Source organism: Phaenicophaeus curvirostris, chromosome 8, assembly GCF_032191515.1.
Source record: "Phaenicophaeus curvirostris isolate KB17595 chromosome 8, BPBGC_Pcur_1.0, whole genome shotgun sequence".
NCBI classification, from domain to species: Eukaryota; Metazoa; Chordata; class Aves; order Cuculiformes; family Cuculidae; genus Phaenicophaeus; species Phaenicophaeus curvirostris.
In genome coordinates this window covers 39,571,858-39,585,245 of record NC_091399.1, presented here as the reverse complement: position 1 = coordinate 39,585,245, position 13,388 = coordinate 39,571,858, and the positions used below count along the sequence as shown (strand labels likewise).

General features: G+C 41.9%; 1 protein-coding gene and 1 pseudogene across 1 annotated transcript; one reads left to right on the top strand and one right to left on the bottom strand.

The window, feature by feature from the left end:
* Positions 1-1,622: 1,622 nt before the first annotated feature.
* LOC138723387 (tRNA wybutosine-synthesizing protein 3 homolog) lies at positions 1,623-4,965 on the bottom strand (annotated as a pseudogene).
* A 2,444-nt stretch (positions 4,966-7,409) lies between these two features.
* LOC138723110 (quinone oxidoreductase-like) lies at positions 7,410-12,944 on the top strand. The gene is made up of 8 exons (XM_069861997.1): positions 7,410-7,531; positions 7,862-8,014; positions 9,006-9,169; positions 9,944-9,995; positions 11,215-11,364; positions 11,762-11,863; positions 11,951-12,046; positions 12,302-12,944. The coding sequence occupies exons 1-8, from the start codon at positions 7,421-7,423 to the stop codon at positions 12,461-12,463; spliced, it is 990 nt and encodes a 329-aa protein (XP_069718098.1). The 5' UTR covers positions 7,410-7,420; the 3' UTR covers positions 12,464-12,944.
* Positions 12,945-13,388: the final 444 nt, after the last annotated feature.

Below are 13,388 nucleotides of genomic sequence, written 5' to 3'. Positions count from 1 at the left end.
CTGCCCATTCCAAGCCCACCAGGACTCAGCACTTGCTGCAAGCCTCCCAGCAAGCAGCTCCTCAGCATTAGAAATGGTCTCCCCCTGGTTCAGTCAGAATTAAACAAGGATTAGTCCACCCAGATACGAAGGCTTCTTGCAATATTTCAAGATCTTATGTACACATTCACCTCACAAGCTGATTTTCTTTCATCTTCAAAAACTTATCACTAGTGCCTCACCCCCTCCACAAGAGGAAAATTGTAGCGACTACTTTTTCTGTTGTTTGTCCAATTTGTGCTTGCAGCCAGCAGCCAAGGGCAGCATCAGCCTCCAAGTACCTCACTTGACACAACCACAATCTTCTTGCATGGATGGAACCGCATTGTCTTGATCACCTTGCCACACTTCTGCTGAGATCCTTCGAGCCACCAGAAACAGAGTGAAAGCACGTGCACCGAACTGCTCAGGCTGTACATTAGAAACACCACAAGCAACACAAAAGGCTCAAGTTTATTTTTTCTGGCATGCATGCTGCTGGAAACACATCCCAACAGGTCTTCCAGAATCTATTTAAAACCCCAACTACTTTTCCCTTTAGCTGCCACTTTGTATGTAATTTTTTTTTTTAACAGTGGAATTAAAACATCCCCAAGACACAAGTTTACGTAATGGAAACAATGACAACTCCCTGCTCTGTGAACTTGGAGCTACCACACCAAATAAACCATTTTCCTTCAGTCAGGGCCTTGTTTTGCAGTGTTAGTGTATTACTAGGGGCATAAAAAGCAGGGCAGGCTCAGGATCCATTGCTGCAAATGTTCACAAATTCACCATTGTTCTGCAAAATACACCTGGAGTAAGGAGTGAATTTTCCAGGGGTGCAATACAGGAATGTGCACATTATTGCGCTGGTTTGTGCTTAACAGTTGTTGAGTGCCGATGCTTCACAGCCTGGGAAGAAAGCCTGTTAGGGTACACTTCGGATGACCTTATGCCCGACAGCTAGAACGGGGGCTGGGCACCAGCCACATGGAATGAGATGTAAGGGAGCAAAATCAATGTATGGAGCTGGCTACAAGACTCAAAGGAAAATAACACTTAACGGCCACTGGCCAAGGGAAGCAGAAGATGGCAACACACAGGGGGCTGGAGCCTGAAACACAGCAAAGTGCAGGAAAACAACATCAACACTGCTGCCCAGTGCAACGGCCAGAAAGGATCCAGGACACAGTGGCTGAAGCTGGCACAGAGCAGGACCCAACTTCTAGTTTTCTGTTCTTATCTCCACACCAGCAACTGTCCTTCAGCTGGCTGACACATAGCTTTGTCCTGTTCTGAGATGGGCATCTGTACTGCTGGCAAAGCTCCTACAGGGATTAAAAACCTTCAGGGATAACAACTAGGCTTTTAGAGTTTCTCTGGTCTGTGAAAATCAGAAGGCCTAAACTCAGCATATGGACACAAAACGCCACCACTGAGGACATAGCCAAAGGCTGTACCAAACCAGTTATTTCTGTGATAACTAGCAGACAGAGTAAAAGACAGTGCTTTTAAAAAAAAACAACACCCAGAACCTTCTAAGGTTTTGTTCTCTGGCATTGAACCTGTGCACAATTCTGTTTAATTACCTTTTTTCTGGTAAACATCCATAGGAGTGTTACTGCTTAGAACAGAGCAGTATTTCTGTCTCTTACAAAGAGCATTACAATTGTTATTCAGTTTGCTTTAGTCTAGATCATGATATCAGCAAAAATATCAAGACTGTTTTCTATATCATCCTCAGGCTCCAGCTCTTCATGCTGATCCTTGGGAGAGGGGCATACACTTTGTCTGTGAACTGTCTTCCTCTTCCTTCTACGAACATACCCAGAGCGACTCCTCTCCATCCCCTCAGAATGCAAGTCATTTGCACCAGCGGCAGTTTGCAAAGCTGACTCTAAGCTTCTGTAGAATCTAGAAAGAAACAAATTATGTCAGTATTATTTTTTGTAGGTTTGCTCAGGATCTGCAAAACTAAACAAACAAATGCTTTTGCAATATCACCAAAATGTGCCAAGAGAAGAAAATTGCTACTGACATTGAGATGTTCTAGCCAACACTGGAAGGATAATCAGAAATACCAGGGCGTGTCCTTGTGCGTGTCCTGCTACTCCACTCTGTAATGCCTGGATGTTAGCAATCAAGTGGTGGAGGCACTCAAGTGCCATGAAGACCCTGTTAACCTTACAGAAACTAGAAACGGTATCAGGTTAAATGTTTAATGACTGACAGCATTAGCAATCAGATGGACTGCTGCTATGAGCAGTCACTGCTAACTTTAACCACTACAGAGATTCCCAGTGGACACATAAAAAGAAACTCCTCTGGTTACGTATACATAGGTGCCTCACCAGTATCTGTGTCCCTCGCACTCTGGCACTTCTGCCTGTTCTCTTCCTCAGCTGGACACAATTGTACTGTGTGTAACTCTCCACCACCCTCAAAAATCCTCAGTTTTGCAAACTATGCAAAGCATTTAGTGGTTTAAAGCATGTATTGCTACCTGAATTCTGCTGAGATGGCCACTGTGTTAGAATAACAAATGCTGTTAACATGAGAAAAGAAACTCAAACCACACTTAATAACAAAGTCTGCAAACTCATGTCGCTTACAGGTTTTTCCTTAAATACTTTATAGCCTTTGGAGCTCCTACAATTAATTGAAATTGTATTTTAGACTTTGTAAGAGCTGTCTAGTTTGTGTTTTGGTTTTTTTTAATTTAAACAATCTCTCCTGTGCATTTTTCACTTTCAGATTTAGATGTAATGAACAGGACTAGTGGAATCCAACAATTCAATATATTCTTCAGAGACCATCAATTTCCCCTTGTGGCTCAATGGAACTTCTAAACAATGAGTGCTCCGGACAGCCTAAAAACACACAGAGAAGGATTTCTCTAGAATAAAGTTTTTTATTTTATTAAGGTTGTTTGAATATTATGGGGAATTTACTAAAGGAAAAAAACCACTCTTCCACACAATTGGTTAGTTTGCTGTCAAATGAGGCAGAAAGAATTTGTAGTGCTACAGCATGGCCTGTGAAAGCAGTCAATCACGTTACAGCACAGATCTTGGCTTGTAAAAAAACTGAGGCTACAAGTAATGATGGGATTCTGTTATATTCCTTACAGGTCAGTAGAAAAGTCCTTACCATCATAATTTTTCCTCCTCTGCCAACTGTAATACCAGAGTTCCTGAACCCAGAATCAACAGCCACTGAATGCTGAGGAAAAAAAAAGATACCTTAAACAAGTCTCACACACTTTCACAGCAAGGAAGAGCTTGCTCAGGAGCCAACACTTTGACCTTTGCAGCACGGAATATAAGAGAACAATATTGTGATACTGTTACTCAATGTAATTTTACCAGAAGCTGTGCATCCTGCATCTCTTGACACTGCACATGAAGAACAAATGGTTCAAACTTGAGCACAACATCACCAGTAGCTTTCTTGAGTGCTGCCATCTGGAAAAAACACCAAAATATTTATATTAACACTGGAGATGGGCTACAAAAAAAAAAACAAAACCAAAAAGAAAGAAAAAAAGTACCTAGTCAAAGTTGAAACTAGATGCATAAATACACAAGACAAGGGAAAAAAGAAAAAAGGGAAGTAACTTCATAACTGTAAAATGCAAGACATCACCTTCAGACCCCCTGAGCTGTGCCAGAAGACTGAGACGCTAATGGCAATTTTTCCTGGACTTGCAAGCGTGGAGAAAGCTGTACGACATTCTACAGGGCTTATCAGTACAATTTCCCTACTTTTCTATGCTATCTTTTTTGCAGAGCGGCCCTAAAGGCTGATACTACTTTTTTCCACTGAGAAAAGTTGCTTTGAGGCATTTATATTACTTATTTCATTTTATGATTATTTAACCATACGCACCATCCCCCCCCGTTTGCCTTCACTTGCTCAATTTACAGCACTAAGAAATGTGATGCATTAACTGGAGAGATGTCAGCTGTTACCCTTTCCGTTCCTGTCTTGTCCAGCCCTTCTCATCTTTCTTGTAAAATGAAAATATTCAATAAAATAATCAGATTCATATGCTTTTTTAAGAAATGATGGCATAAAAGAAAACTGCTGAAGTAGCACTCCCCACTTTCCTTCAAAAATTGAAAACTACTTAAATGTGTTTGTGTAGAATCTCCTCCGTAAATGTTCTTATTTTAAGTTGGAAGCCAGTCTTTCTGAACAGCTAAGTTAGTAATTCCTATGTCTCTGGAACGCTGCTTTTCCAGAAAGCATCATCTCAATGCTGCCTGATACAGAACTTCCACCAGTGAAATGCGTGGTTTGATACAGTAATTGTCACTGTGGTGTCAGTGAGGAATACATTTTTTGTATTTCACCCTGTGGCACCTGCTAATGACTCTTATATCACTGCCCAAAGACCAGCAAGCATTCGACAGAAACTGAGCTTATTTCACTTCTGGACAGGACAGCTTTCATTCTGAACAGAGCCACGGCTTTGCAAAACCAAGACTCACTTCATCCGAGAGTTTCATAAATCATTTTCTGAAAGTCAGTGTTCTGTGACAGAAGCAACACCTATTCCTGACTTCTTGAGAAGCTATTGAGACGTGGGGATTATGTGACTTCTGACCATACAAAATCAGTCACATTTCATATTGGCTGCATTTACAACTACGCAGGGAACTTGGTCTTAAGCTTAAAAGCATTCTCCTAAAAACAGCTCTTGAGAATCTGTTAAGTAGAGCAACTAGAGGACAGTTTATTTTTAAATTAGAGTGCTGATTCATCTCAGTAACAGTCATAAAAACACCTGAACATTTCTTTCCATTTACATGCCATTTTTTCCATGACATTAGGAATCCTGCATTACATAAATACAGAAGTTGTACCATAATGTCCTCTTACCACATCGTCATTGTTACACATTTCATGTGTTACCATGAGCCAGGTGCAGTTTTTCTTCTGGATCTCAGACCTGTTTATATCCTGGAGACAGAGAGAAAGAATTAAAGCGGCACTACAGATACATGATCTTTGATTTTGTGTAAAGAAAACAGTCCTTCATCATAAATAACGTTGCTTTTAAAAAAGCGTGTTTTCTCAAGGTACGAAAATATATTCATATAGGAGTAGTTTAAAATGGATTTATCCATGCTCCTCATGGAAGAACAGAATGTAATCCAGAGGGACCTGGACAGGCTGGAGAAATAGGCCTGGGGAAACCTCATGAGGTTCAACAAGGCCAAGGTCCTACACCTGGGTCAGGGCTATCCCCAGTTTCAATACAGGATGGAGGACGACGTGATTGAGAGCAGCCCTGCAGAGAAGGACCTGGGGGTGCTGGTTGATGAGAAGCTCGACATAAGCCAGCAATGTGCACTCACAGCGCAGAAGGCCAACCGTGTCCTGGGCCGCATCAAAAGAAGCGTGGCCAGCAGGGCGAGTGAAGTGATTATGCCCCTCTATTCCTCCCAGCTGGAGTATTGTGTCCATGTGTAGAATCCTCAACATAAGAAGACTATGGAGCTGTTGGAACGGGTCCAGCGGAGGGCTACAAAGATGATCAGAGGGCTGGAGCACCTCTGCTATGAGGACAGCCTGAGAGAGTTGTTGTTGTTCAGCCTGGGAGAAGGCTCTGAGAAGACCTTCTAGCGACCTTACGGTACCTGAAAGGAGCTACAAGAAAGCTGGAGTGGGACTGTTCACAAAAGTTTGTGGTGACAGGACTAGCTGCAGTGGATATAAACTGGAGAGAGGCAGATTTAGGCTAGACATAAGGAGAAATTTCTTCCCAATGAGGATGGTGAGGCACTGGCACAGGTTGCCCAGGGAAGCTGTGGATGCCCCATCCCTGGAAGCGTTCAAGGCCACGTTGGACAGGGCCTTGAGCAGCCTGGTCTGGTGGAAGGAGTCCCCCCCCATGGCAGGGGAGTTGGAACTGGATGGTATTTAAAGTCTGTTCCAAAGCAGACCATTCTATGATGTTATGATCCCGAGGGGCAGAGCTCTCTGTACGGGCTGTGCTGCTGCTGCTTTCCCTGCTTCCCCCACTCTCAGGCCCTGGGCCCTGCCCCATTCCGCAACTGGTTTGTGCCGATGAGTCTGGGGTTCCCCAGGTGCTTGGAGCCACTGGGATGATGTCTGCCTGCCTGCAGCCACTCCAGCCAGTAGCGGGCTGCTTCCAGTCCTCTGAAGGCGGCCCCATACTAGGTTCATCACCGGGCTGCAGAATAGTTTATTAAAACTTATGGGTCCATTTTTTTTCTGAGCAGAATAGAAGCTGCTTTTTGGTTTGTTATCACAACATATAAAAGTGACCTGTACTGCAGAAATTGCTTGGCAGAGTGGATTTTTGCCACGTCCTAAGGGAAATCTTAGTAGTGTACATCCCTGTGACCAGTGCTCTTTCTGGCTTGAACAGACAACCAAAACTATGCAGGCTTCTTACAGACTAGAGTTAGGAAAAAAATAATGTTGAAGTCAGGTCCTTGTGAAAGCTGTTATCATCTTTGGGAAAAGCCTGCCTCTGTCTGCAGCCCTGAAGTTCCATAACTGGAGTTGGCCAGCAGTGGGATCTCCTGATACCTATAAGGTTCCTATGTGCCTCTGCTGTTCCGTGATTTTTTGCTAGGTCACCAGTAAAGTGCTCCTCTCTGAGTGGATCAGCTTCCTGACAGAACTGTGTGTAACTGTCCTGTGGTGGGAGTACCGTGCTCATGGTGGTTTGTTGGAGCCCATCAGGAATGAGTGTGGTTGGAGCAGTTGCACCTCCCTGTGTTGATAAGCTTTCCTTGTGTCCAGCAATGCCTGTGAGCTGTGAGCTGCAGCACAGGGCTGTCACATACAGATGCAGTTGTGGAATTAAGGACTGGAATCTTAAATGTCTGCATTTCAGTCTTTCCTGGCTTGTTTTAATGTTCTAGGGGTACCTTTGTTTGTGATAGCTGATTAATAGATTTTTTTTGCCTTTTTTACCTGGAGGTTTGACAGCCTGCAGGAGCGGGGACTGGAATGTCACTTGGTTAGACAACCCTGTTGGCCTGTGTGTAGCAGGCTTTTTTTTTGCCAGAGTGTAGCAGTAAATTGTAGCAGTTTTCCCCCCAAAGTACTGTATATCTGTACAGATGTGACAGCTCCTGTTCACAGGAGCTGCTGTAGAAACATTGCTATGGGAAAATTATTTGCATGTGGTTCTCTTAATACCCATAAAGCCCTGCAAGTGGTGGGGTAAATGTTCTGCGTTTTGCAAGTTTTGGGAAAAAAGCCCAAACCAACTCTCCTTCCCCCAGTTTAAATAAAGAGTGAAGCTCTGTTTAATCAGTTGCTTGGCAGGTGGTTGTTTGCTTTCTTTATTTTGAAAATGCGAAATAAATTATGATGGCAATACCGTATTTTTTTTCCTGCAGATATTCTGATAACTATGGCAGCCACAAGAAATCTGATGAGAGCTGTCAGAGTTTTTGAATTTGGTGGCCCTGAAGTGCTTAAAATCCAGTCAGATGTCGTAATTCCTGTTCCAAAAGAAAATCAGGTATATATGAGTTCTGTGAACTGAAATAATGGCATTGAATGATAATAGGCGTACTCAGAACAGAATGAAGAATGCAAACCAAAACTTTACATCTTGAATATGTAGTTTTTGATCAGTGTATTTGTACAACCTGAGACATCATGTTTAACAAGTGTGGGCTTTTTACTTTTACGTGGGCTACATAATCTATAGAAAGGATTTCCTGAAAATAGCCTCAGTTCAGATTTTTGCTTACTCTGTTAAAAATCTAGTTAAAGTGCCATGATCCTGTGCTGTGGATTCAATTTCTAAAACTCTTTAATTATTGCTTAAGGAGCATCTTTTCTTTAGGTGCTAATTAAAGTCCATGCCTGTGGGGTGAATCCTGTCGAGGCATATATTCGTTCTGGGACTTACGCTAGAAAACCAACTTTACCCTACACTCCAGGCTCAGATGTGGCTGGTGTAATTGAAGGGGTTGGAGAACATGTTACTGCATTCAAGGTAGGTGTAGAAAATACATTGAGTTTTAATTCACGATTGTTTATGGGATCATCTTTGTGGGGTTGCTCTGCTGCTAATCCTGTTTCTATTGCTTTGCTGGCTTTTTTCACCTTTGCCAGCTAGTGGCAGCACACAGTGGGGTCACCCTGACAGTCCAGAGTGAGAGCTGATGCAATGCGTGTGTGTGCCCCAGACAGACATCCCAAAAATGCCGAGTGGCCAAGCTCGTGCATTTGCATGCTCGAGCTGCTTGGGAAACCATTGCACTACCCTGCAGCAGTTACTACCCGGTGTCCGCAGACCGGACCCACCCCATCCACATGCTGGATGTTTATGGAGGTCACCATGCTGGCAGCAGAAGACTCAGAGCTGTGTATCTGTGCCTTCTGTGGGCCCTGGCATTGCTCTGCCAGTGGCCAAGGGCCAGGCTGGGTGCTGTCTTGGCCCCACAGCTGGTGTTGTGCCACGGCGCTGGGCATACATAGGTGACGTGCTGCCCGGTGTGCATGTCCACATCGCCTGTGGGATTTTGGCTTGAGCCGGCCCTTCTGCAGAGCAGTGGCAATATTGAGGTGTTGTAAGGTTTATTAAGAGAATATCTCTTTTCCACGTTTAAGCAAAAATAATTGAGAAATGTTTATTTTGTGTTTGTGAAAACTTTTTAGGTTTTGCATTTGGAATCTGTGTTTGGAATTCTCTAGTGTTCAGGTTCATTAAGGTCAATATTAATGAGACAGTAGGTTTGTGTGTTACCCTCTAGAGCCGGGGTTCTAATTATGACACTTTAGGTGTATGAAATGATATGGTTTGTATTGCATGGATTGTATGTATTAGCATTATAAAAATCCTCTCTGTGACAAATATAATCGGTTAGTTTTAATAGGAGAGCTGTTAGAAATCAGCTAAACATCTGTGAACTGGTTCTTAAACTATATTAAAGAAAATATAAGCGAGATGATTAATGTCTCTATTTTTTTTCCCTCCTTTCTAGAAAGGTGACAGGGTTTTTACCATTGGTACGATCTCTGGAGGATATGCAGATTATGCAGTTGCTGCAGCTAATAAAGTGTTTCCTTTGTCGGATAAACTGGACTTTAAACAAGGAGCAGCAGTTGCAATACCCTACTTCACTGCTTATCGTGCTCTTTTCCAAAAGTAAGTGTCAAATCTAAGTTTATCCATTTTGCTTATGAATATTTAAAATATTGAAGCCCACATTTTCATTGTCCTCTAAAAGGAGAGGAGATCAATGAGTGGAAATGTTTAAAACTCTTAAGTTAAATTTGTTATGCTGATGGCATTGTCATATCATTGTCACCTAGAAGCTAGCAACTGTGTTCTCCTGTTACACATTTCTTCTCAAGAGAACAGGCCTGGAAAGGCTTCTCCGATAAGATTCTTGTAATAAAATGTATAACTCTCTCTCAGTGCTAATTGTTACTTTAGCCAGTGAAGAACAGGAATAGTTCTAATTTCTTCTAATTTCTTCTTCTAATTTCTCTTCTTCCTGAGCCTCTGTGCCAGAGAGGCTTCATGTACAGCCCTGTCTGTGCCATAGGGCAGGGTAATGAGTTAAAGCCAGGCTTCATGTCAGCTAGGTGAGAGCTTAGGTCTGGACATCTGGTTTAGTTTGATGGAACAAATTGTTAGAACCAGCATGGTTTACTTTTATGTTCTGTAACAGGTGAAAATCTTTAAGTTCAGTACCAGACCATGACTTGCTGCTAGGTGCACAACATAACTGTGCAGTACGTAAATTTATAAGTGATATAGTTTATTTTGCCTCCAGCTGATTGTACCTGTTTAGCCATAACATGAATTGGAAATCATACTGTGTGAAAGATGAGATTTGACGTTGGTTTATACAATCTGATGCGTAACGGCTGTGTACTGCAATCTTCATGCCAATATTTTCTGTTTTCCACTCAGAGGGCATGCCAAAGCAGGAGAGAGCGTGCTAGTGCATGGAGCCAGTGGGGGGGTAAGTATTTGGAGAAGGCAGCTTATAAGAAATGCTGCTTTCTGTCTTTGCATCTGCTTTTGTCTGTGGTGTGATTTATGGTCACATTTATATCAATTAGTGGATTAACAAAATTAGGTTTCTGTTTCAGATGATTTAGATGCTTTTTTTTTTCTGGAGCGTGTCCAGAGAAGGGCGACAAAGATGGTGAAGGGGCTGGAGAACAAGCCTTACGAGGAGCAGCTGAGGGAACTGAGGTCATTTAGCTTGGAGAAGAGAAGGCTGAGGGGAGACCTCTGTAACTACCTGAAAAGAGGTTGTGGAGAGGAGGGAGCTGGCCTCCCAAGTGACAGGGGACGGGACAAGGGGCTGTGGCCTCAAGCTCCACCAGGGGAGGTTCAGGCTGGACGTCAGAAAAAAATTTTTTGTGGAAAGGGTCATTGGGCATGGGAACAGGCTGCCCAGGGAGGTGGTTGAGTCACCATCCTTGGAGCATGCGTTTCGGAACATATCCTGTAACTGTGGCTGCTGTGGGAGCTGCTGAATCGGTAGCCTCCGGGAGCTGACCAGCTGGGACTGAATCCTGGGCAGGCAGTGTCTGTGTTCCCCCATCTTGGTCTCCCATGCTGTTGCCATGACACAGAGCAATGCCAAGAGATGGCATTGCTGTGCCTGGATGACCACTGGCTCCAGCACCAGGTTTTTGTGGAGGCATCCAACACCTCCAAACATCCTCTGGAGTGCAGAGCTGATACGAGACCCAGAGAATTTGGTTTCTAAAGGAATAATTTATCTGGTTGTGCAAGGTTCATAATGTTAACAAAATTTCTGCTTGCAGGTTTTCTTTGCAGTATGTAGTGCTGGTATCAATAGCAGATGATTCTGTGAAGGCAAGAATTGCCTTGGCTTTGTATCAAGTATCTATGGCCCAGCTTTAACAAACAGACTGCATTCTACGTGGATTTATATTAAATGCTGATATCTCTTCAAAAACCCCACAAAGTTTTACCACATCTCTGTAAATATCTTTTCTTTATTTGACTGATTCTAAGGTGCAAATAACTTATGGCTAAAAAAATGTTTCCAGGCTAACTTTTTAAATTGGTAAGTTCCAATTTGCAGGTGAAATATATGAAATTGATGCTAAGAAAGAAAGAGAAAAAAGACTTAATTACTTAATTTTTCCTTTTTGTGGGTTTTTTTTTTTTTGCTTTTCTTCCCTCCTGCTTCCTCCCCTCAGGTTGGAATAGCGACATGTCAGATTGCCAGAGCTTGTGGTTTAAAGGTTTTGGGTACAGCAGGAACTGAGGAGGGCATGAACATAGTCCTGAGAAATGGTGCTCACCAAGTATTTAATCACAGAGAAGCAAATTACATTGATAAAATTAAGGTAAGCATGTATCAGGGCTAGGTGATTCTTGTTACTAACAGAATGAGCAGTCACTTGCAGAAGTTTTTTTAAGTAGATTTATGTGGGAGCAATAGCGTACTGTCTTTTTCATTTCTACACAAGGAAAAACTTTCCGAGGCTAGAAGAGCTGAGCTTTCTTCACTGGCGATGGAATTTAGAAACTTGCATTCCAGCAATTTCCAGTATGGTAGCATATTACAATTCATCAGATCAAAATACTCTAAAATTAAATTTATTACCTGTCAGTCTTAGTACAAAGGCTGTATTTAAAATGTAATCAATAAACTGTAAAATGTGTGTTATTTATAGGATATGAAATAAACGGTAGTACCCAAGCACTAATTGGACTGATAATAAGGTATTATATCCTGTATAGGAATACGCAAAGATGGAAGGAGTTGATATAATAATAGAAATGCTCTCTAACATCAATCTTGCTGCTGACTTACAATTGCTGTCCTGTGGAGGAAGGGTGATGGTAAGTGGTTTTGTCACTTACTTTGTGCACGTAACACCGCAGTTGAATAGTTATGAGTGAAACTCCATCGTAACTTATTTGTAACAGGTTGTGGGCTGTAGAGGTCCCATCGAGATAAACCCCAGAGACACGATGACTAAGGAATCTAGTATCATTGGAGTCAGTCTGTTTCTTGCAACTGAGGTAGGAACATTTTCATTTTAAAGCATGTTTTGTTGGCATATTCCAACACTTCTCTGTTTTCAGTTAAAACCTATTGTAGGGATCATTTCACCGTAAATAACTTGTTGGTTCATTCCTTTACATTTTTATCTAATCTCAGAACATCATAAAATATTTTTGGGTTGTGAAATTTGGTTTAACTTTTGCATAAACAGTAAATACATTTCTAGAATGTAAAGGCCCTGCGGTGGTAAATGCTGTCTTTATTACATGCAGGAGGAGATGCATGAATGTGCAGCGGCACTTCTTGATGGCATAGAAGCTGGCTGGCTGAACCCAATTGTGGGCCCAGAATATCCACTGGAGCAAGTAGCTAAGGCTCATGAAGACATTATTCATGGCAGTGGTGCACGAGGAAAGATGGTGCTCCTTCTGTGAAGCCTTTTCCCATTTATTTTGTAGCTGTTCTAACTGCATCTTTGCTTACATGATTAATTGGATGTATGGTATAAAACTTACTTCTAATCAGGTTTAGCAGTAAGAGCAAATGCTGATTTACATTAATTATATCAATCAATTACCAATCGGTTTTCTTTTTGTAATAAGCAGAGTTGTGTATACTTTAAAGTAATTTTTGTAGCTCTTTTGGCTGATGTGGAAATAATAAATTTTCTCTGGTGATGTGGCCTTGTGGTACAAGGGAAGCGAATACCTCAGGCAGGATTGGATCTCTTGCTCTCTGAGAAGTTACAATGAAGCTGCTGTGGGCAGTGCAAAATGATTTTTAACAGATACGCATATGTCTAGAACTAGCTATACAGATATAACTAGGACTTTGTTAATTTTTTAACCGTAATTTGTCTTATTCCATTTTTGTCACATAATTTACTTGGAATAAAAGCTTTTACTGTCAAAACAATTCACTTTTGAGCTCATGGCCAAAGAATCTGTCAAATGAGAACTACTAGGACGCAGAGGCATTTTTGTTTTGCTATGTCTGACTTAGTATCTGAATTGCAAATGTCACAGATAATTCAGAGGGACTGTAACTCTGAAGTTACTTGCTGTTATTGTATTTGCTACTCTGTAGCTGATGATATTGGGAGAAACAGCTAATTCCTTGATGGTAAGTGGCTGGGTAGCGAGGATTTAAATTCTTCCTGCAAACTTTATTAAATTTAAAGTCACCTGAATCTGTGGCTAAAGTGAGGAGAAGAGAAAGGCTGAACAGCTTTCATTGGTGCTGAGAATTGTGTTAGTTCATAAATGAAGGTGGATACATTGTTGTCCATATCCAAATACAATGCAGTTAAGGAAGAACAATTTCTTTGTGTTGACAGTTTTTACACTCAAAATGTTTGGT

Bases quoted from the DNA above. Each gene is read 5' to 3' on its own strand.
- LOC138723110 (XM_069861997.1), top strand. From the start codon at position 7,421: ATGGCAGCCACAAGAAATCTGATGAGAGCTGTCAGAGTTTTTGAATTT. The intron at 9,996-11,214 runs GTAAGTATTTGG...TCCTCCCCTCAG, and splicing joins TGCATGGAGCCAGTGGGGGG to GTTGGAATAGCGACATGTCA. The intron at 12,047-12,301 runs GTAGGAACATTT...TATTACATGCAG, and splicing joins GTCTGTTTCTTGCAACTGAG to GAGGAGATGCATGAATGTGC.